The 23,221-nt window shown below is 38.1% G+C and overlaps 2 protein-coding genes across 7 annotated transcripts in view; both read right to left on the bottom strand.

Moving 5' to 3' along the window:
* Positions 1-17,063, bottom strand: part of LOC127810625 (cleavage and polyadenylation specificity factor subunit 3-II) — an 87,733-nt gene extending 70,670 nt beyond the window's left edge. The window contains 7 exon segments of the mRNA XM_052350194.1: positions 4,310-4,373; positions 6,414-6,550; positions 13,168-13,241; positions 15,900-16,017; positions 16,484-16,556; positions 16,652-16,829; positions 16,948-17,063. Of these exon segments, the coding sequence (XP_052206154.1) occupies positions 4,310-4,373; positions 6,414-6,550; positions 13,168-13,241; positions 15,900-16,017; positions 16,484-16,556; positions 16,652-16,829; positions 16,948-16,972 (669 nt within the window). The 5' untranslated portion in view covers positions 16,973-17,063.
* A 619-nt stretch (positions 17,064-17,682) lies between these two features.
* Positions 17,683-21,307, bottom strand: LOC127810603 (pentatricopeptide repeat-containing protein At2g01740). 6 transcript variants are annotated; one of them, XM_052350161.1, is made up of 5 exons: positions 19,220-21,307; positions 19,015-19,084; positions 18,827-18,901; positions 18,603-18,704; positions 17,684-18,100 (listed from the first exon to the last, which is right to left on the bottom strand). In XM_052350161.1, exon 1 carries the CDS (start codon positions 21,138-21,140, stop codon positions 19,410-19,412), a length of 1,731 nt encoding a protein of 576 aa, XP_052206121.1. In that variant the 5' UTR covers positions 21,141-21,307; the 3' UTR covers positions 17,684-18,100; positions 18,603-18,704; positions 18,827-18,901; positions 19,015-19,084; positions 19,220-19,409. The 6 variants fall into 6 exon arrangements, with proteins under 6 accessions (XP_052206119.1, XP_052206120.1, XP_052206117.1 ...); XM_052350158.1 differs by having other exon boundaries at positions 18,849-18,901; XM_052350159.1 differs by having other exon boundaries at positions 17,683-18,100; positions 18,569-18,901.
* Between the last annotated feature and the right edge of the window lie 1,914 nt (positions 21,308-23,221).

The following is a 23,221-nucleotide window of genomic DNA, read 5'->3' as shown; positions in this document are numbered from 1 at the left end:
CCTAGGCGTGCGCATGCAAGGCACAAGGCTAAAGGCCTATGTGGTGCATCTTGTAAAACTCTAATTTTTAGTCCATTTATCATCTTAAATCTTATTTCTTATTGATTTGATTGCATATTCTTGTATATTAGTGAGAGGCAAACCTAGCAGTGTAAGCTAGAGGTTTGTTGGATCTACTACTCGCTAGGATCCTTTGGCAGCGATGTTCAGTTGCTAGAGGACTACTCATGTCTATGTTTTGCTGCTTCAATTTTGTTCCTTTCTTCTAATTTCTTTTGCAATTTAGAAGAAACTAATTCAAATGTTGTAATTATTTTTCATTGTGTGTACTCTATTTTTTTTCTTTCTTCTAATTTCTATTGCAATTTAGAATAAACTAATTGCTAAGAAACAAATGCTTTCATTACGTGATCTACTATTTTTTTCTCTCTTCTAATTTCTTTTGCAATTTAAAAAAAACTAATTGTGTTTCTATAACTTTTTGTGCTATGTGTTCTACTGCAACTTTTTTTACAAAAGAAACTAGAAGAAACTAATTTTTTTCTTGTAATTGTTTTTTGCAATATGTTTTACTATAATTTGTTCTTTCCTCTAATCTATTTTGCAGTTAGAAGAAACTAATTATTTTTTTGCAATAATATTAGTGGTTATTATAGGATTGGTTAGTTGTCATTTATGATTTATGAATTCACATCTATGTCCTTATACATATTGAAAAGAATAGTGTGTAAGTATTTTCTAAGCATTTTGAATAAATGTGTGCCTCGTGTACCTGAGGCTTGCGCTTCGCCTTATGCCTAGCGCCTAGCCCCAAGCACTAATCTGCGTTTCAGTGCACCTTGCGCCTTTGTAACGACCCGCTCCCACTTACAGGCGCCACCGGTAAATAATCGATCGGATTACTCACCCGACAAACCACAACTGAAGGGTTGGACTATGTTTCAACAGGAAACGCCCTAGGTGAGAACTAGGCTTCGTCCTTCCCTTCGCTCCACTCAGGAATCGGTCCCAACTCAAATAAGAAAAATCCAACGGACCAAGACCCGAAACCCGAGTAAGCTTCACCTCTCTTCAGCTCGCCCCATAACAAGCCAGAAGTGACCCAGGCACAAAGCTAGCATACAAACACTTCGCTGAGTATTGGGGATTTATGAGAACATACCTCGCTGATCTTTACTCGGTCCGAAACTTGGCTTTACCAACTATGCCACATTCAACAAGCAATCTCACAATCATCTATCACACTATGATGAATACAACAATTAAATACATTTAACGCTCAACAACACATACATTTACTCACAAGGGTATATATACATAACACCACATGGCTACGCACAAGAGGTAATAAAATACACAACTTGGGCAACATAGCTAGTTGCCACAACAGCCTCCCGGCGCCATCCCTGCTTCCATCTGGACTTGCAACATCTACACATGAGGTAAAACCTCATGAGTCATAAAGACTTAGTAAGGGTGCAATGCATGTAAATATGAATATAATCATGTTTATGTATGCCAATGCATGCAAATGAGGCTAGGTCCACTCATCCTCACAACCCACTAAGGTTTGAGGCATCAACCTATCAGCCCCCACCACACTAGTCCTCCATATGGCCATTGGTCCACTAGGTCTTGCATCACACAAGATATAACCACTACATGCCAATGCAACATAAAAACATTATCAAACATATTTACCAACTTGCAAGGCCACCTCCACATGGGGTCGTCCCTTACCTGGCTCGAAGTCTCAACTCTGCCTCGGCACGAACTCCAGCCCGAACTTCGAGCTCTTCTAGGATCACCGCCTCCCCGGTCGAACCTAGATACAAATACACACAAACCCAACTCTATCAACATCCAGCATTAAACCAATACCCTTAACTTCGCCACACACACCATCAAAACCATCCATCAATAATTTTCCAAACAACCCCGACATAGGGTTTAATCCAACAAATAACTATTTTACATTAACTCGCTTAATGCAAATAATTGGGGAAGAAAATATTAATTTACCTCGACTCATTTGGAGAGAAATTCGGAAACGCCCACATCGACGCTGCCTCCCGAGCGGCCATTTGCGCCCAAAAATCTCACTTCTGAGTTCCCGACACGCTCCTCCAACCCCAATTTAAATTCCAGAACTTTCTCCCATTTTTCTGGAATTTTTCGAGATTTTTCTCCATTTTTCTCTTATTTTTCAGAACTTCATTTTTTTTTTCATTTTTTTTTCTTTTCTTTTCCTTCTTTTCCTTTCTTCTTCCCCGGCTTCCCGCGCACGCACTGTGCTTCTTCTTCTTCCCCGCGCGCGGCCACTTGCTCCTTCTTCTTCTTCACCCACGGCAGCCTCCAACCACCGCCTTCCAGCTTCACCGGCCGCTGCTTCCTGCGCCATCACTGCCGACCACACTGCACCGGCTGGCCGCCGCTACCAGGAGCCATCGCTGCAAGCAGCAGCGTGAGCACCACTGCACTGCCATGGCCGATCGCGGTTGCTCGCTCCGACCCGCTACTGCCTTTGGCCGCTGCTCGCACGACCTCACCGGCCACCTTCGACCCTCATTGGCCGGCCCTCGCTGCTTCCCTCGTCTCTCCGAGCTCCTGCAACCGCGGCCATGGCCGCGGCTTCTTCGAGCCGTCGCTGCTTCCATGGTCGTCGCTGCATCACGCAGCCTCTAACCGGCCATCTCTCCATCTCTCGATCTCCCCCACTCTCTCGATCTCTCGCGGTACAGCTCTCTCCCGAGCTCTGTTTCTCTGCGCGCAGATGGCCTTCTCGACCATGCTATCTCTCTGTTTTTAATTTGCAGAGACAACTTGGGAGGAAGCTTCAAGGAAGCTTCCTCTCCCATATACACGAGCACAAAACAACATAACATATATATAATACCAAATTAAATCCCTTTATTTTCCTCTTTCTGATTCAAAATATCAGGGGCAACATATAGGAAGCTTCAAGGAAGCTTCCTCTCCGGCGCACACACAGATATACATATATATAATACATAAATTATATTATTTCCCCCAATTTCACATTAATCCCACTTAAGGAATTTAATAATTACACTTAGGGATTTTCTATAATTGCTCTTGGACCCTCCCAAGACTTTAAATTATACCACCAAGCTACAACAAATCTCGATTTATCAAAATTATTAATCGACCGCTACTCGGGAATACCAACCTTGTCCCTGAACCTGCACGGGACCTTTATTCGATCCGAAAACACTTAAGGGTTACCTTACTCAGAAAACTGAACCACCCCTAGGGTCCCCTCAGTGTCCAGAAGGTCCCCTCCGACTATTCGGTATTGGTACCCACTCGGGCTTATACAGAATTTATTCCAAAAATTATTCCCGGTCGGACCGCTTCCAGCGTCACTATCCTCATCTCAAGACGTTCATCAATCCCTGGCCCTCTTCCCTGGACATCTCAGTCCCGAGGCACTCCCAGCCGTCAATTCGACAATTTTTATTAATTAATTATCGATATTGACCCTTGGGCTTCCCAGACCACCCGAGGTCCTGACAAAATAATCCAATTTTATTTATTTTTTTCAATACCATGTAATACCGGGTATTACAATGAGGTAGAGCAAGTTTAGATATTAACCATTTACTCACAAATTCCACCTTATTGGTAATTGCTTCACTCTTTTACCTTTCATTTGGTTAGTCAAAACTCAAAACCTCATGTTCTTTCCACATTCCTTTTCTTGATTTTAACATTATAACCCTTTAAACCAGAAGAATCTGCCCTGGTATTCTTGGTTTTGCTCCTAGATAATAATAGTAATAAATAATAAGGGGTTCAATTGAGGCAGATTACAAAAACCAATAAAAACCCTTTACTATTTCCTTAATCTACATTTAAAAGAAACAGTCAGGCATTGCCACTAACTTGACAAGCAATTTAAGAAGAGAAAAGATTGCCAAGCTGCAAAATCCAAACCATACAGGCATTTATGTATCAACCAAAACCCATAAACCTGGGCATAGGCCCAAAAAAAGAAGCTATTCTACCTTTAAAGTAGAAGAAAATATTTAAAAACAAAAGACCAAACCCTTTTTCTTTTTCTTTTTTTTGTAGAAATTATGATAATCAGTAAAAATGGCCTACCTACCACAACTGATATGAATTATTTCTAGGTGAAAGATAGTGATTGGACCTTCGCATAAAGAACAAAGCAACCAGGTAGTGAAAACACATTAAATTATTAGCTAAAAGTATTGCCTAATAAACATAAACCAAATAATTCAAACAACAAGAGTAATATAAAGAGTTGACAGGTTAGACTTCATACAGCTTTAAGAAATTCCCTCTCTCGAGCATATTTTGAATCACGAACAGTTGTTGCATATGTCGACCTGCAAGATTATGTTTGATGGAATAATTATCATTCTCGTATTCCTTAAAAATTCATCCAAGCTAAAAAAGCAGTCAAATCAAATACAATACAGAACTACATCTCAAATTTTATTTTTTTTTTGTAGTAATTAATATACACGCATGCTACATAAAAGGGCTCTCTATAGAAATTTCACAGGCAACAAAATCCCATCAACTTCACTGGCTGAGATACTGGTCCAGAACCATATTGGTTGGAGACCATTCCTCTGAATTTGGTTAACATTTATCCAAAAGAACAGCAACGGACTTCTGGAGATGTTAGGTCTTCTTAGGGGGTTAACCTGTAGAAGAGATTAGAAAGGGCTGGCTGAATCTCCTTCTGAAAGTAATTTTGCTACTTAGGATGGCAGAACAGCGAGGTTCTGGCATGTTGTTGGTATGTTGATATGTCCAGACCTGTATGCTATGACAAGGAAAAGAATGTCTCGTTTGCACATTATTTAAATTCTCAAATGTGGGGACTGCTCCTTCAGCAGATTCAAGACAAGGAGCTTGAAGGATTAGATGGGTTTTCTAATGTTCATTACAAAGTGGAGGTAGTCCAAAGTGAAGATAATGTGGATGTTATGAAAAGGAAATAATAGCATTCTTTAGGTTAAATGTGTTTTTGGCATCCTTGCCCCTAAATATCTTTTCTTTACAAAAGCATTTGAAATGTGAGGATTCCAACTAAAGTTGTGCCTTGAGAGAGTTCAGAAGCAACAAATCCTATAATTCTTATTGTTAACCTTGGTAAAGGACCTCCTATGCATCGTACTTGATGATGCATGGGTTGGAGAGTATAAGAACTAGGAACCAACAATGTAATCTGGCTTGGAACCTGTGGAGCCTGCTTTTTCTCAGTTTTATGTGTCATTGGTTAATGCCAGTCACTGCCATTGCTTTATTTGAATCTTGGTCTACACTCTAGAATGTGTTTGAAAAGCATATAAAGAGCTGTGAATTGTAGCTCATTTATGCATCAGATGGAGCATTTTGGAGAATACAAAGTAAGTATATTAGAGGAAGTTGTTCATTGGTTAATAGATTAAAAGATATTTATTGCATAGCCCTCATTTTTGGTCATGTGAGGATATTTTTGAATTTGAATGGAAGGACTTCACACAGCCTTGCCCCTTTTGCCATCTATTTCTCTTAACAAGTAAACAAATTGCTTCCCTTTGGCATTTTTTCCTATTCATAATCTAACTCCCTTACTCATCAGGAATCATACATATTAAACCTAGTTACATATCTAAGATCATTCTCAATGATCCCAACAAGTAGGAGAGATTAGGGAACCAGGGCCTAAAGGTTACCTACCACAAGATTGCAGTTAGATTTAACTTAGAAAATATTGATGAGGTAGGAGAATATTTCAGGCTAAAAGTTGTAGGTTGACAGATTCCTAGAATTGGCACATTCAGCAGGCTTAAAAACAGATTTTTGTGCCTTTACTTGTTACAAAAAATCAATGAAAAGGGGAGGAATTTGGGTTTTGTTAGAATGCTGCTTCAAGAGATTTTTGGCAGAAACAAAAGCCGCATAGGAAGTCCACTTTCAGTGTCTCGTTAATTTCACTAAGAGGAGGAGAAGCAGAGTAGATGAAGGATCTCAAAATCCCAAATGGAACTTTTCAAGAATCAGCTGCTAAGGTAAAGTTGCATGAGACATCAATAAAAGCCATGAGGTTATAGCAAAAATTTTTAACTTTTCATTTTAACAAGCAGCAAAACTACTCGTGTATTTATAGGTTGACAGCTCTTTTCATTCTATATTAGGATAAAAAATATTGGAAAGCCTTACATATATGGGTTGCATGACAAATGAATGAAACAGAAAAACTGCAAAAAGTTACATAGCACCTTTCTTTTGCATGCACACAATAGGGTTCCTTATTATTCGCACCCATAAAAAAGTTCATGAGCTAATAAAGAACTACCACAATTTACCATGAATACGTATGATTCTGATAAAGTAAAATAACAAGACAGAATACATGTAAATGTATTACTTACTCTGTTATAAGGAGGTCCAACTGTAGTCTGTCAATTTGAGCAGCTCCGAGATGTCTATCAGGGGTCATATTATAATCCCCTGTGTACACTATCGCAGTATCTCCCACTTTGGCATAAAACATTGCAGCTCCAAGGACCTGACAAAATAATAAAAAATTTACACATGCCAGGAGACTAACTCTGCCTATGGATTGAGTAATCCCCTCAACACTTCCAATGTTGAAGGTTTCCTCCTGTTTACAGCAGTCTCAAGTCCAAATAAAGGAAGAGGGATATATTGGGTAGCCAAGAACCAACATAAAAATTGTTAGATCAAACATCATGAATTCTAGACACACCAGAGGAAACTATGATTATGTCAAAAGCACAATGTCACGACCCAAGGATATATTAGGGATATATTAGGAATTATCTAATACATGTATTTTCCCTTTGTTGTACTTTGCAGATGTCAAGCCCTCAGATTATGGGCTGGACAATTGAGGGAATTCCGATTGAATTCCAAGAAAGAAATGAATGTAGGAAAACAGATAGAATGAGGGAGGGAGAAAGAGAGAACGAGAGAGAGACTTTTGTATTATTCTCCAATGATACTTCCCCATACTGCTGTAGGTCCCTTATAGAGCCACTAGCAACCACAACAGCATTCTAATAATATAACAGCTAATTAACATAACAGCCAAAACAGTAAGCTAATTCCCTAACCACTTAACCCCCATCTAGTTAGCAACTAACGGCACACGCAAGTAGTTATTAATGACCATTTACTGATTCACCCCTAGGGTCGTGACAATCCCCACCCTTTCAAACAATTCTTGTCCCCAAGAATTGACAGCAAAGGCTATGGTTCAACCAATCGCTACCTTCAATACTTGCTGCCTCCTTCTCTTCTTCTTACTGCTTTGCTCTTCCCCTTTGAGTGGTAGAAGTGTAGCAACATTCGCAGCCTCTGGCTGTTCCACCGCTGCTTTAACCATTCCTTCAAATACTTCAGTCGATATAGAATGCAACTATGATTCCTACCCAATGATCACCTTGCACTCATTGGTTTCTTCATGGGAAACCTCCTCTTCTTCTTCCTTTTCCCCATCATAACCTTCCATATTCATCAGTTGCCTCCTACTTTGATGGCCGGGGCTAAATTTGTCTCCACACCTAAAACATAGCCCTAATTGTCTCTTCTACTCCATCATATTACCCTTCGTGCCATTATTATAGGACTATACTTTGGCTGCCTCTTGATTAGGCCCTACAAGCAAAAGCCTAGAGTTACCACCTCTATACTGCCCGACCAATAAACTCAGCTTGTAGGGAATATTATGCTTCTTGAAAATGGCATCTAAGGTCATTTCTTACAGCTTAGCTTTTTCTGCAGCTTGCCTCACAAACGAGAGTGCCATCATTTTCACCATGGGCCGCAACTCCTCCTTCAATCCACTAATAAAACTGGATACCAAGTACTATTCAATAAGCCCTGGCTGCATAGTACATAACATGGATCTCAGCTCCTCGAATCGGACGGTACTCCATTACAATCCCTTCTTACTTTAGCTTGTTGAATTCTTCTACAACATCTGCCATATTCTTCTCCCCAAAGCGCTCACATTGCCCTTCTGAGAAATTTGTCCAATCCCCTTACAGCCCCTCATCTTGGACCCACCCTTGGTACCAAGAATCTGCCACTTCATTCAAATAGGCCGCCGCTAGGGTAATCTTCTGATCTTCGAGAATCCGATAGAATTGAAAGAACCTTTCGCACCTCCTTATCCACCACCGTGGTTTCTTCCCCTCGAACATGGGAATCTCCAACCTTCGCATAGGTACATGGGCGTGCGTCAATTGTTGCAGATTTCTTCCCTGATTTTCTTGGACTGTATGTTGATCCGCTTCTTCCAGAATTCCTGGAGTTCCCGACCGATTGCCCTAATGAGGCAAGATCAGTTCCGACGCCTGCTTTGGCGAAAATTCTAGCAAACAACCAAAATTGGGGCAAATAGGCCAACATGTTTAATGTGTTGTAGATCCTCTACCCCTGCTGCTCTACTGTTTCTTGACACTTTTCGACCACTTCTTGACACCTTTCGATAGCTTCTTGCCGCTTCTTTCTTGCAGCTTGCATGGCTTCCTTCCAATCCACTAATTCTTCCTGCGTTTGGTGCATGGCATCTTGGGTATGGGACATCCCAACTTCCATTGTCTCCAATCTAGTCTCCAATTGCTTCAATCTTTTACCTTCTACCACCTGCCGAGACTTCAATTCACCACTTCATGCCTTCCAATCCTAATTTCAATCAAACGACAGCCGAGAACCACCTCCTATTTCACTTACAAAATTTGATCCGCAAGTGAAACGATCCTCAAATTCGAACTGCTTACGGGAACCACTTCTAGGCTCTGAATCTTTTAGCAAGATTGCTTCTTGAATCCATAAATTTGAATCAAGATGCTGAAATCCGACAGAAATTAACTAGGGTGGGAGAAGGCAAAAGCCCCGAACTACTTCACCACCCTCCTATGACCCCATTGATCCTAGGTTGATCTCGATCAGACGGCCAAAAATCAACGAAACTCACAACCACGAATTACCTCCTACTTCGTCTTCAAGATTCGACAGTGCACTTCTCCGATCACACCCTCATGGCCTTTGTTAGCCAATTTCGATGCCCAATCACCGTCCAATGGCCACCTCCGACCCTCAAGATCGTTCGGCTTTGTAATTTTCATAACCACCAGAATTTACTGCTTCTTGAGTCGTCACCTGTGACTCGTTCAATTTGGCATCCAAGAACGTCTAACCTTGCTTGCACGCGCTCTGTTGCAAGTTCAATTCCGAGTTGTCGTCCACGGAATTAACTTCATTGGCCTGCTTCTTGCGGCTTAGTCACTTTCGACACTGTTGGTTTTGTATCAGATCCAACCCTCAATGCACTTGCTTAAGGGTTCTGCCCAAATTGAAAAATTCACAGCCAAGGATTGCATGGCTCTGATACCACTTTGTCAAGCCCTCAGATTATGAACTGGATAATTAGGGGAATTCCGATTGAATTCCAAGAAAGAAATGAATGTAGGAAAACAAATAGAATGAGGGAGGGAGAAAGAAAGAACGAGAGGATATGAAAGAGAGAACAAGAGAGAGAGAAAATTGAGAGAAAGACTTTTGTATTATTCTCCAATGATACTTCCTCATACTGTTGTAGGTCTCTTATAGAGCCTCTAACAACCATAACAGCATTCTAACAATATAACAACTAACTAACATAACAACCAAAACAGTAAGCTAATTCCCTAACCACTTAACCCTCATCTAGTTAGCAACTAACAACACATGCAAGTGGTTATTAATGACCATTTACTGATTCACCCCTAGGGTCGTGACAACTGATTTGTACCTTTACCTAGAAAGCCTACAAATAGGTTGACCTAGAGATTTAGTCATTGTGAAATGATAATTGAATTCTTGTCTCTCTCTCAACTCTGATCTCTCTCTCATTCCCTTCTGATTTCTCTATTCGCTCTCTATTCTTGCTATTCTCCCCCTCTTTTTGTCTAATTCTCCATCAATTCTCTTTATTTTTGTTCTATCTCTCCCTCCATTTCTGCTCTATCTTCCCTATACTCTTCTCAATTTCCAATTTAAACCCTAGGATCATGACAACTAGTATCAGAGCCAATAATTATCGACTGTGATTTCAGAAATTAGATCAAGATCTAGAATCGGAAGGCAACTGCTAGCAACAATTCAAGATTGTTGATTTCACAATTTTTGGCACTCTCAGCTCGGAGCTTGAAGGCTAAGTAGGAGGTTGACTAACGACTGTTAATTTTTGTCGTCAATCCAGCAAAGCAGAGCCGACAAATTTCAGCAATCTCCAACGATCCACGAGAGCCATTAGGAAGCAAGTTACAATAGAGCTGATGGACCTTAGCTGCAAAATTGAGGTTGAGGCAAGAACGAAGACGCGTTCAGAAGCAAATCTTGAGCGATCGCTGAACAACAGCGAGTGCGATTCAAGAAGGTGACTCAGATCAAAGGTACTTTAATTCAGGTGATTACCTAGAGGCGATACTTACACATCAAGTCTCGACTAAAATTCTGGCAATTCAGAGCTACAGAGAGGTGGACTAGGTTTACCGAATTCATGTTTCTTGAAAGTGCACCATCATTTGGGAAAACATTCAAGGAAGAATGTGCTGTAATAAGAAATGAAACCAAGGAAGAATGCAATAAAATATCTGAAATAGTCACTAACCTCAGTCAAAAATCGAACAACTTAATGATCCTGATTTCGCAAGGGTGTCAAATCAGTTTCCCCAAGGAAATTTTTGGAAGATCCACTATAGGACCAATTCAAGCAAGCATTGGAAGCATACCTAATGCTTCCAGTTTGCATGAAGGGGATGAATTAACATTAAATCAGGTCAGAGATGAGAGGTGCAATGAGGAGCTCAACAAGTTGAAACAAGAAGGCTCAATTATGGATTGCATGGTCATGTTTGAGGAATTGACGTCACTTATGCTCAATTCCCACCCAACCAAGACCGAGTCTTATTTCGTATTGAGTTTCATTAGTGGACTTAATGATGTGCTACGACCTACAGTGAAAATGATGCATTGGGTCCCTGTAAGACAAGCTGCGGAGAAGGCTCAGCTGCAAGAATTGGTGCTGGAAGCCATTTACAGAAGCATAGGCTGCAGCCTAAAAGTTATCTTAAGAGCAGCCAGTAAGTTTGTGAGGATCCACATCTAGTTAAAGGAGTTTTGATGGAACAATTCGGGCAAGAACAATCTTATATTGGCTCTAAGGAAGCTGAAACTAAAGCTGATGAGCGTGGACAGGCAGTCGACAAGAACTCGAACCAAAGAAAGAAGCTGATGAGGGCAGGAATGGTTTTGAGAAAGAAGATTCTAGGAGCACTGTTCCTTTGCCTTTGGTTTCGAAAAGAGCTGAGGAGTCAAAGGTTAAGATAATTCCCACGAAAGAAAATCTTACTGCTGTTTGAGTATTTTTTATCTTGGACAATATGACAGTATTGATGTCATATCACATGGTGTGGACCAGATTCGAAAGATGAAGGAAGAGAAGGTTGCTGCCATCTGGTTTAAGAGTTTTGACATTGGAGAAGGGAGCCTTGGCATGGCAATCCTTGAAGTCTACATTTTACATTTGCAGGAAAAGTAAAAGAGAAGGAACATAAAAGTGAAGAGGAAGAAGCCTAGATGGAGAAAGAAAGAAAAAAGGATAAATCAGATCCCAAAGGCAAGGATTAGATGAAGAACCATGGTCACTCGTTGTAAGTTCTTGGGGATGAGAACTCTCTCAAGAAGGGGGGAATTGTCACGGCTATAGGGATATATTAGGAATTATCTAATACATGTATTTTTCCTTTGTTGTACTTTGTTGCTTTGATGATTTGTACCTTTACCTAGAAAGCCAATAAATAGGTTGTAACCTAGAGATTTAGTCAATGCGAAATGATAATTGAATTCTTGTTTCTCTCTCTCTCTCTCTCTCTCTCTCTCTCTCTCTCTCGTTCCATTCTAATTTCTTTGTTCTCTCTCTATTCTTGTTGTTCTCCCTCTCTTTTTGTCTAATTCTCCCTCAATTCTCTCTGTTTATGTTCCGTCTCTCCCTTAATTTCTGCTCTCTCTTCCTCGTACTCTTCTCAATTTCCAATCTAAACCCTAGGATCATGACACACAATAACAGGTTACATAAGCACTGTTGTTGTTTTGCCCGAGTTTGGTATGCTAGAAGCTTAGAAAAAATCAGAGGAGTCCGTGATGGTGATTGAGTGACAGTAGTGTGTAGGATATTACTGTAATTATCTGTATTTACTAGGGGTAGTATAGACTTTGTAGAGTCGATTATGTCCCTAGGATGATCCACCCCATAGTTTATAAATATGAGGCCAGGGGATCAGTTGTGAATCATCAATCATTCATTATAATCTCTTATACGAGTATAGTGAAAAGAGAGAGAGCTGTGAGAAGGATAGTTCTTGGATTCTTTGAGAGGATTGTACTCGAGTTGTATGAGAGGGCGAGGGATTCCATTGTACTGATTTCTTTTCGTTCTTAGTGAATTGTTCTCTCAGTGGAGTTGCTGGATGTAGTGCCATTTCCATGACATGAACCAGGGTAAAATCGATGTGCATTAATTGTGGTTTGATCTTCTTTTATTATTTCAATTCTGTCTTTTTTTTACTTTCTGATTTGTGCATGTATTGTGGTTGTTTTGAAGAGTATTTGAGTGAACTATTGGGTACCAACAGTACTCATTTTCAACAAGCACAGATAGTGAATTAAATAAATTAGAAGCAACTCCATAATTCCATGAAAAGAGGAACAGAAAGCAAGCATCAGATTGTGAAGTTTGTTGGATAGCTTTGTATAATACAGAAACTATAAAGATAAAGGAATAATATAACTTGCAACCAAAAAGCATACTCAGATAAGAATGATTTCTTTGTTTTGCATGGAAAGCTGAAGAAGATTCACAAGACCAGTATCCCATTATCAGAAAGAGCACCACTAGAAAGAAGAAAGGGAGTGGGGAGGGGGGAACAAACAGTAATTCGTGATGGGCAAACAATAAAGACTTTATCTTCAGCAACAAATACTTGAAAGGAGATAAATATAGCCTTAAAGAATTAAAACAAAGAAAGCCTTATATACAAACAGCTGATGAACTTAGCAATCACAGAACCCATAGCAATGGGACATAAGCATTTATAGAGAAGTTCAAAAGCTTACATGTCCAGCATAATAGGCACGGATCTGAAGGTCATTATCAACCTGCACAGTCTGCTTCAGATCCACAGCAGTAACTGCCAGTGAAATTATCAAAAAGAAAATTTAAGTAAAATGTCTGATTGGAATAGAAATTGGGAGGAGAAAAAAATATCAAAAAGGATGCCCTTGAAGCAACATTACAATATTGGTGCATGACTAGGTCTCTACATCACTTTGAACATCATGTTTGTTAAATTGTAGGACACCATCTCATCTAAAATCTTAAGCTATTAGTAGAAGGTTAACTTTATCTTTTATAGTATCATTTTCACTGTCAACACGCCACCTCATGTGTGACCAACCTTCACTGCATAACTAGTTCAAACCCGTGGAACAATTTAATACTGGGTTTGGGGTGAGGTTTGAATTCAAAACCTTTACCTGTTCTAATACCATGTTGAATTATTAACCACCATCTAATCTAAAAGTCTAAGCTATTAGATAGAAGGTTAACTTTTTATTTTATATTATCATTTTGTACTCTCAACAATGTTCAGACATGTTACTGCCTAGAAGTGTGTTACCCAAAAAAGAATAAATGGTTCATGGTCAGTCAAGAAAAAGAAAAAAAAAATGAGCCACCAAAAACAGCAGAATCACAAAAATACACTGGAGAAAACAAGCATAAGAAATCAACTAGCTAAGCCACAAACAAGGCCCCACCACATGCCAGCCAAAGCCCATGGCAAGAAACAAAAAGGAACCATAGAATCTAGCACAACAGACAAACTGTGGCACATCAAAACATGGTATCACAAAAGGTATCAAGGAGAGGGAGACCCACCGAACTTTCTTCTAGGCAGCAGTACTGACAAATTCTCCAATATGAAAATAACAAAAAGTGCAAGTCACAGCAAGAAGCAATGATGTCATATCAAAGAAGATTAAGAAGAAGAAAAGGAGAAGAGAAGAAATAGAAGACAAAGAATAGAGAGAAGAGAAGATAATACAGGGAAGAGAAGAATACCCTACCAAAATCACAAATCCTTACAAGACTATAACAAGAATAACATATCAAGTCTTATTTCCCCTAGGTGGAGTTGGCTATATTAATTTTTGGTCTTCCTCCACCTCTTTTGCTGAAAACTTCTTTTGTTCCATCCATCCACTCTCCTCACAAGGGCCTCTGTTGGTCTTCTTCTCATATGACCAAACCATTTTAATCATATCTCACTCATCTTATTTTTAATAGGAGCCACTCCGACCCTGCTATAAATAACCTCATTATTACAAATAACCTTATTACAAGACTAAGAAACCAAATTAAACTAAAAAATAAAAACATAACATCCTAATCCCTACTCTTAAGAATTCAAATAAACGTAGAAAACAAAAAATATAAAGTTCCCAATCTTATTTAAGTGATTAAATAACTAAAATTCTAATATACAAGAACCATAAAATCTAAACTAAACAAGAGTCTCTATGTCCATAATTATTGCCTAGTTGAGTAAAACTCTCATCTGGAGAGTTAAAATAATGCCATAACTCAAACCATTTGACATCAATCTTCTTCAAAAATCCATCTGGTGAATCTTGAATTCATTGCTTCTGTGGTAGTTCCAAACAAAATATCAAGCTCTTGAAGAACGTCAATGTATTCTCAAAAGAGAGTGAGAAGGTGTGTGGGGATTGCAGCTTTTTTTTCTTCTAACTGATTTCCCTGATACTGGAACTATCTTGGGCTGGACTGCAAACTGTTTTAGCTCTAGACTTCATGTGGTAACCTGCTGCAACAGTGATCAGATGTGCTGCACAAAGATTCCAAAAGAGGCTTCCAAAACACTTAGGAATTGTTCTCTTCATATTCCAGTTTTCAGTTTTGAATTCATTTTCAGTTTTGTGTTTCAAGTGTCTGCCATGAGATTGTTGAAAACGCGTTCTTTTTTGTCTATAGCGTTTTCCACATTTAGGAAATTTTGGGCATGTTTGTGATGAAAACAGTCAAAACGACTTTTTGTTGTTTTAAGTTTTTTTTTTTTACAAAAGTTATCCTTATTTTCGAAAATGCGTTTTTGAAAATATGAAAGTAAACATGTTTTCATTGTTTTAGAAAACTGAAAACTAATAACGATCTGAAAACAGCAAAGAGAACAGGGCCTTATGTGTTTCGTGTCTTGAAAAAGGTTGTCACTTGAAGACATGGTAATTGGTTGATGGTAGTCTGTGAGGCTGCCCTTGCTGAAATTTTCTGATTTGAATGTTGTTAACAGCTCAGAAATGTTGTGGCTGACACAGTAAAGCAATTGTGATTTGCAAAAGATTTGAAGTATGGGTTGAAGTTAGGCTCTGAAATCAAAATTGATACAGAATCAAAGAAAAGAATAAAAGGATAGCATAGGAAGGGAATAAATACAGGAGAAAGAATAAGAAGAAACGATAAAGACTAGACAATGAAAATAGAAGCAGCAAGAAGAAAATATAGACAAGAAGACCAAGAGAAGAGAAGAATCTAAATCTTATATTTAATAATCAATCATCAAAGTGAAAATTCCCAACAATTGTGAGGGTCTATAAACTTCCAAATTCAAACCAAACTAGGAAACCAAATAAAACTAAGAAACAAAATCACCAATCAAAACTAAGCAGGATTGGCTACATGAACCAGATGACTCCATCAACCAAAAGACTAATTTTCACCATATATAACTCTTCAGTAGCATATATTTAAAGCTCGCACCAAAATTGTGTACCTTTTTTCATGCATTCCACAATATTCTTAGATGTGAACTGTTCTTCTTCTCCCCTTCTATCAACCATCACTCTCCGATAATCCTCCAGCATCAATGGAGCCAAAGCTTTTGTTGGGTACTAAATCAGTAAAATATAAATACAGTAAATTCATGAATGTGTAGATCACCCAAAGAGAGGTTAAAACACACACACACACATTAATGCTTAATGGTAAATGTCAGTCCTTGCCCAACCAGCATAGTTCTAGTACTAAATGCAGGGTATACTGGCACAAGAATACACTAACAAAAATCACTGACGTATAAAACAAGTATTACCTGATTGAATAAAAGGACCAAATGAAATGCCTAACTTTACAAGGATACTTCATCTAGAAAAGGACTAAACATGAAGGTAAAGTAAAATCATTCTTCCTTATAGATTGGTTCAAGTAAGACACTCTGTTTTCCTTTCATTTCCTTTGCAAAATAAGAGTGAGAAAAAAAAAATCCCCTCCCCCAAACGTTCCCGTCCTTACTTTCCCTTTTCCTTGCTAAATTCCTACAAAATCCCAAATTTAAACAAGTAAGAGAGATCAGATTACCGTCATGTAAATGGGTCCTCGGTAACCACAAACTTCAGTAAAGTAAGGAAGAGCTCCAATATGATCCAAGTGGCTGCACAATTACACCAACAATTAGTTTTCCCAGAAAAAGATAAGCGCTCACCATACCCATAGAAACGTAGACAGATAATGAAAAAGTAAGCATACAAATGGGTTATGATGATGCAGGATAGAGAGCCGTCGAAGTTGCCGGAGTTGGAGATGCGGGAGAAATCGGGGTAGCGGCGGCGGTCGAGATAGCCCATGTGCATGCCGCAATCGAACATTATCCTCTTGCCATTGATCGAAACCACCACGCAGCTCTTGCCCACTTCCTGCCCTGCACCTGGACGCGGAAACGAAGTTATCGGTATCGTTTGTCTGACGAAACAACAGAAAAAACTTGGGGCAAATTGACGTGAGACATGGAAGGGGGGAGAGAGAGAGAGAGAGAGAGAGAGTACCAAGAACGAGGCATTCGATGGCCATTGAGATCGCTCCTCCGAAACCCTAGCAGAGATCTGCTCTGCAATTGTTAGTTTAGTTCGCGCGCTTTCATTTGATTTCGGAGGCATAAAATACATCCTCCTCTTGGACGTATGTCCCAGCCCGACCCAAGCGGGTTGTTTTTTTATTAAATTAAAAGGGCCCTTATAAATTTTTATTAACAATTTTTTTTTAAAATATGTTTATATTTCTTAATTAAAAAATAAAAAATAATTACTTTAATTAGTTAATTAAATTTAAACTCGTAACTTTTAAATAATAATTAATTTTTATAATATCTTTACTACTACATTAAAACTATTTTATTTAAACTGTTACTGTATATGTCATCTAATAAATATTCATCAATTTTTTTTAATTTTTTCATTTAAATAACACAAACAACCTCTCTAATTTTATGTAAAAATTACATTTTTAATTAAAAATATTAAAACTTTAAATGTAAGAAAATTGACATAGTTTTATAATATATTTTTTATTTTTTACTAATTTTGTTATTATCCTAAGCTCTATTTTCTTTTTTGCATAAGTGAACTTACTATAGAAAACGTCATCAAAAATAAAAAAATCCTAGCATAAAAAACAGTTTTGATGATTTTGGGTACCCATTTCTTATATTATTTTCACCCATGTTCGTGTGTACATATTTTAACAAAAATTATAATTCATCATTATAAAATTTAAAAAAATTAAGATGGGAGTTGTATGAGGTGGTGTAACATCTGAAATTAATGTCTCTTTATTTAAAGTATTATGGGCATTAGCTAAACAAATATCAAATCAAAAAATACATGTAAAGGACGATAATACTAAACAAAGTTGATGGAGTTTCACGGCACAACCCTCTCCAAGACTCCTACTTTTAACAGTTCTCAAATAAGTGAAACAGCTGGCGAGTTCAGTACACTTGGAGCAATCTTAGACGCTGCTGTATGCTTCCAAGAGCAATTTGATTAGGTTTCTTGACTTTTGCAACTGCTAACAAATGTCTTAAACAAGGAACCGCGGCGATCTGCCGGTCCTCTGTTGGAGCTGAGCAGCCACAGATTCATCACCCACAAGAAGTTGAATAGAGGCATTGGCAATGTCTAGCCGGAAAACCATATCCTCCTGCACTTGTTAAACAGCAAGGAAAGAAGATAACCAATGAAGATACGACACTAGAGAGATGAAAATTTTGACCAATACAAGAACCATAAGAAACCGTAAAGTTGATCTTTTTGTGAATATAAGGTTATGAGTTCAAATTGTGAAATTAGACTCGTTGCAAGGGGAAAAAATTAAAGGGGAAGCCATGCCCTTGGAAATAACTATAAGCAAAGAAGTTGAGAATGTATGCACGAACATCACACGCGCAAAATCTGAGAAAATACCACTATAATATTCTACCATAATAGGTAATCTTTTACATTCTAGTTTTCAGAATGCAATTACAGTCGTCAGACTACAAATGCCATCTAAAAAAGGTATATCGACTATAAAAGGGGATTTGTTAATATGCACTATGCAGCATTGCTGGCTAAAGAATGCCATCCAACAAATAGCAATGTACATAAAATGCTCAAGAAAAATTATTACTTGGGATTTGAAGAATACTTAAGAGTATATATACCCAGTGGAAAATGGTGGAGAAAATGCCATCAAATGCTTATCAAACACATCTTCCCCGTGCATTCAGTGAGCACTCGTACAAATTGTTAAGCTCATCAAACAACTGTCAGTACAGAGTAGATTATCAAGAAGCAGTTCCAAAGGATGAAATAGAAGATCAGGTGCATTCATAAAAGACTTTGGTTCTGGACAGTTTCTAGAGCAGAAAGTAGGAAAATATAATACCCATTAGTTTACAAAAACATACAATGATCCGCTGGTAGCAATTATGTTTGAAGGTATTCCTCCTGTCTGTCCCAACTGCAGATAAGAGGACAAGGATTGTGTTAGATAGCAACAGCCAGCATAAAACTTGTCAGATCAAACATCAAGCACTTTAAGATGGTTGGAGGTCTGAAATTCATATAACCAACCTCTCCTAGTAGGATTAAGGCTTGTGATCAGTGTTGTAACCAGAGGAATGCACTTCATCAGACTTCCATTCTGTCAAAACAAAAGAAGAAACAGTTCAAATTATTGATTTCATATATAGTATGGGTGACATCAATGAAACTAAGAATCTTAGTTTATTTTTCATACAAATGATGTGTACATTCTGTGACAGCTCTAATTTGTTACCTGTATGAGAGTGATAATGCATATGAATTCTCCAGCTGACAATGCACGAGAGAAATCTCAAAGTGGTGGAAGTAGCACATACACAAAAAGGTGCAGTAGCGAGAAATCATGACGAGAATTCCCAGGAGAGGCCATCTCGGACTATTAAAATAGGGCTTAGGGCTACCATCTAAGCTCAAGTATGGCGGCCTCAGAAAGGCATAAAAAGGCTTTTCCTTGTGAAAGTGACTTGTTTCAGAGTGTGCTGCGGAACATCTGCCATCAGAAATCGTCTTCCTCCTCCTACCATATTTCCTTCTACGAGGAGTCCTCTCCTTCTCATCTCATCATGCAAACAAGAAATGGCAACTGCATTTTCTTGCTTGGCATAGCCTCTAATCAAAATATCATAAACTGCTTGGTCAGGATTGATTCCCTTTTTTAATATATCATCAAAAACCTGTTTTGCTTCAACCATCAGCCCTTTATCAGCTAGCCCAAAAATCAGTGAGCTGTAAGTTAACAGGTCAGGAGCAATACCCTCTTGGATCATCTTGTTTTTAAGCCTGAATGCTTCCACCAAATTCCCTTGCTTACAGAGTCCAGCAATCCAAGAAGTGTAGATATACTTGTCTGGAACAAAACCCATCTTTGACATCTCCCTCAAAATGGCCTCAACTTCACTAAAATTTCCTTCTCTGCACATCCCATCAACAAGCACTGTATAAGAAATTTCATTGGCCTTTTCTTTGCTGAAGTGCTTTTTTGCCTCATCTAAACGGCCATGCTTGCAAAGACCATCCATTAAGGCTGAAATTGTTACAACATCAGGTTCGAAACCTTTATGCACTAATTCATTATACTCATTCAGGGCTGCACTTAAATTGCCAGCCTTGAAGTAAGCATCGATAAGAGTGGTGAAGATAATATTATCAGGTTGCAATCCACTTCTCATCATATCTTCCTTAATCTTTATAGCTCTGTCTAATCGACCTCTGCTACAGAGGCCTGATATAACAGCACCATAAGCTGCTATATCAAGCCTGATACCCTGATCATGCATTCTGCTCACATATTTCAGAGCATCATCAATGTTTCCCTTCTTAAACTGCCCGTCTATTATCGAAGTATAAACTGCGTAATTGGGTTGAAGTCCTTCTTTCAACATCTTAGAAAACAATCCCTCTGCCCATTCCAACATCCCACGCTTGCATAGCCCATCAACCAGAGCTGAATAAGTAACAACATTCGGCGAGATTGACAACTTGCCCATTTCCCGATACAACCCAAATGCAACCGCTACATTTCCAACCTTACAATACCCATCAATCAAAGAAGTAAAAGTAACCAAATTCGGCAAAATACCATCCCCACTCATATCCCTAAACACTCTATACCCCATCTCCAAGTTCCGAACTTTACAAAACATATCAATAAAAATACTGTAAGTAACAACATTCGGCACACAATATTTCCACATCAAAGCCATGTACACAAACGTCTCCTTTTCCATCCCCAGCTTAGAGAACCCGTTGAACAAAACATTAAAAGTAACCAAATCAGGCCTAACTTTGCCATCGCCAAAAACGCGATTCAAAATCAAACAAGCGCCATTCATATCTTTCAACCGAGAATACCCATCAATCAAAGAGTTGTAACTCACAATATCCGGGGAGCAGCCGAAGAGAGGCAAGGAATTGAAGAATTTCTCGGCGGAAGTGAGATTGTTCAGATTGCAGAACAGGGAGATGATGGAATTGCAGGAAGAGGGATGGGGATTGTAGCCTCTGGAGATGAAATGGAAGAGGATTTTGAGAGAGAGGTCGCCGCAATTGGAGGTGACGAGGCAGTGGAGCGACTGGTTGAAGGCGAAGGGATTGGTGGGGAAGCAAGTGCGGGTCCTTCGCAGGCGAGCGAAGAATTGGAGGGCTTCTTTGATCATTCATGTGGAGGTTTTCGGATTGCTCTCGACGAAAAAAAAGCTATGAATTTGTTTACAGAGCGGACGACTCCATTTTTCGCATTACCTCTCCAGGTCTATAGGGTTTTGGGGGTTCCTAAGCTTAAACCCTAGAAATGGGGGCGAACAAAGAAAGAAATGTGGGCGAAGGGTCAATAATGTTTGTTTGTATTTGTAATTCATCATTAATTTTTAAAATCTATTATAAATGTTATGCTATCATATAATCACCGTTAAAATCAGCAAATTCATCTTTAATGTTTGTTTGCCTTGAAAATTTTGTATTTTAATTTGATGAGAAAAATATTCTCAGTGAACTTGAATGAATAAATATTTTTTAGTAAATGTGGTTGATTGATAATGTCCAAAACTTTTTAAGTTATTTTTAAGATTAATAATTTTTTAATCAAATATAATATTTAAATAATTGAATATTTTATCAAGCATATAACAGCCAATCCAGTAATGGTGAAAATCAATCAAATAAGCTTTTAGAATAATCAAGTAAAAATCAGTTCATTTTTTAAAATAATCAATTACATATGGAAGAATAATCAAGTAAACGTAAAAAGTACTTGACTATCTAAACTCTTTGTATTTAAATGAGTGATACAATTTTCTATCATCTTAAAATTAAGCAAGTAATCAAGTAATTATTTGTTGTACTCAAGTGAATCTATTTTGTAATCGAATGATTTTAAATTAAAATTTGTATGCATCTTTTACAGGAGTGAAGATTCTTTATAATCGAGTAATGTTCTCTTTATACTGGAGATCGTGTCCTTTATAATCAAGTAAAAATAGTTTGAAAATTGGTTTAAGTTTCTGAACTTAACATTTAATCTGGTAATAATCCTTATTCTCGAGTAAAGATCATAATTAATTGAATAAATATTGCTTTGTAATCAAGTAGACAATGTATTTTTGTAACTTAAAATAATCAAGTAATTGAATTCTCATACTTGAATAAGCATAATATATAATCGATTGCATAAAATACATAGTCGAGTAAAGATCATTCTTAGTCAAGTAATACTTGTTTATACTCGAGTAATGTTTAACAGATTTTGAAATTTATAGTCGTTACTAAGAGATGTCAGAGATGACATTTTTGATCGTTTAAACTTTATTTCATTATTTTGAGAAATTTGATTATGTTCTTGTTATGTGCTTTTCTCGCATCATCCCTTATGGGCTGGGCACAACCTAGCAGGCCGACCCAATCACCTAAAGTCCAACAGACCCAAAGGTCGAGCTCGCATAGAACAAGACCGCATGTCACTAAGACCCGAGCTCAAATTGCGAAGCTAAGCAAGCCTTCAGCGAGCTCTCAATGATGATTCCAACGAGCTCCCAGCGACGCTTCCAACTCGTCGATATAACCTTTCAGCTCGCATAACAACATTACTGCTGAATAACCAGAGGCAGGAACCCCCACCTACTTTATCTGATGCAAACCAAATCCCTGATAATAAGGAACCCAACTTCTGGTTCTTTGGAATTGATAAAGACATATTGTCTTCATGATATCATTCTTCCACTTTTGTATTTATGCAACTGTAAACACTCCTCACTATAAATAGGGGTCAAAAATACCATTGTAGATGACAAAAAATATATATATAATAACACATTGTTACTCTGCCGGAATAACCAGAGGATAATCGTAGAGTAGACATCGTTTTGGTCAAACCACGTAAAAACTTTCCTTGTACGTTCTATTCCATTCCTCTTCCTTGCACTTTGGCTCATTTTTTCATTACGGGCCTACGAATTAAGGTCAGCTAATTATGAACGTCGACAGTTCTCTTATAACAAAATGATAAATATACTTATGTATAATGTGTAAAATGCTTTATCTTAAAATCAAGCATATTTTTATTGACTAATTTGACTGTTATTAGTCAAATTGAAAGAAGTTGTGAGTATGTGTAGATAACATGTACTAAATTCAAGTCTTAAATCTTCTATAAAAAGTCAAATGTTGCACGAGATTAATGCGGTTGTCTAGTAATATCGAGCTAAGCTAAATCTAGACACAACCAAACTGAATCTATTTTTAG

This window comes from Diospyros lotus, chromosome 9, assembly GCF_014633365.1.
Source record: "Diospyros lotus cultivar Yz01 chromosome 9, ASM1463336v1, whole genome shotgun sequence".
NCBI classification, from domain to species: Eukaryota; Viridiplantae; Streptophyta; class Magnoliopsida; order Ericales; family Ebenaceae; genus Diospyros; species Diospyros lotus.
The sequence above is the reverse complement of the archived record's forward strand: the minus strand, read 5'-3'. Positions and strand labels throughout refer to the sequence as shown.

What these genes read in the sequence shown, in the direction of transcription:
- LOC127810603 (XM_052350157.1), bottom strand. Translation starts at nt 21,140, where the DNA reads ATGATCAAAGAAGCCCTCCAATTCTTCGCTCGCCTGCGAAGGACCCGC.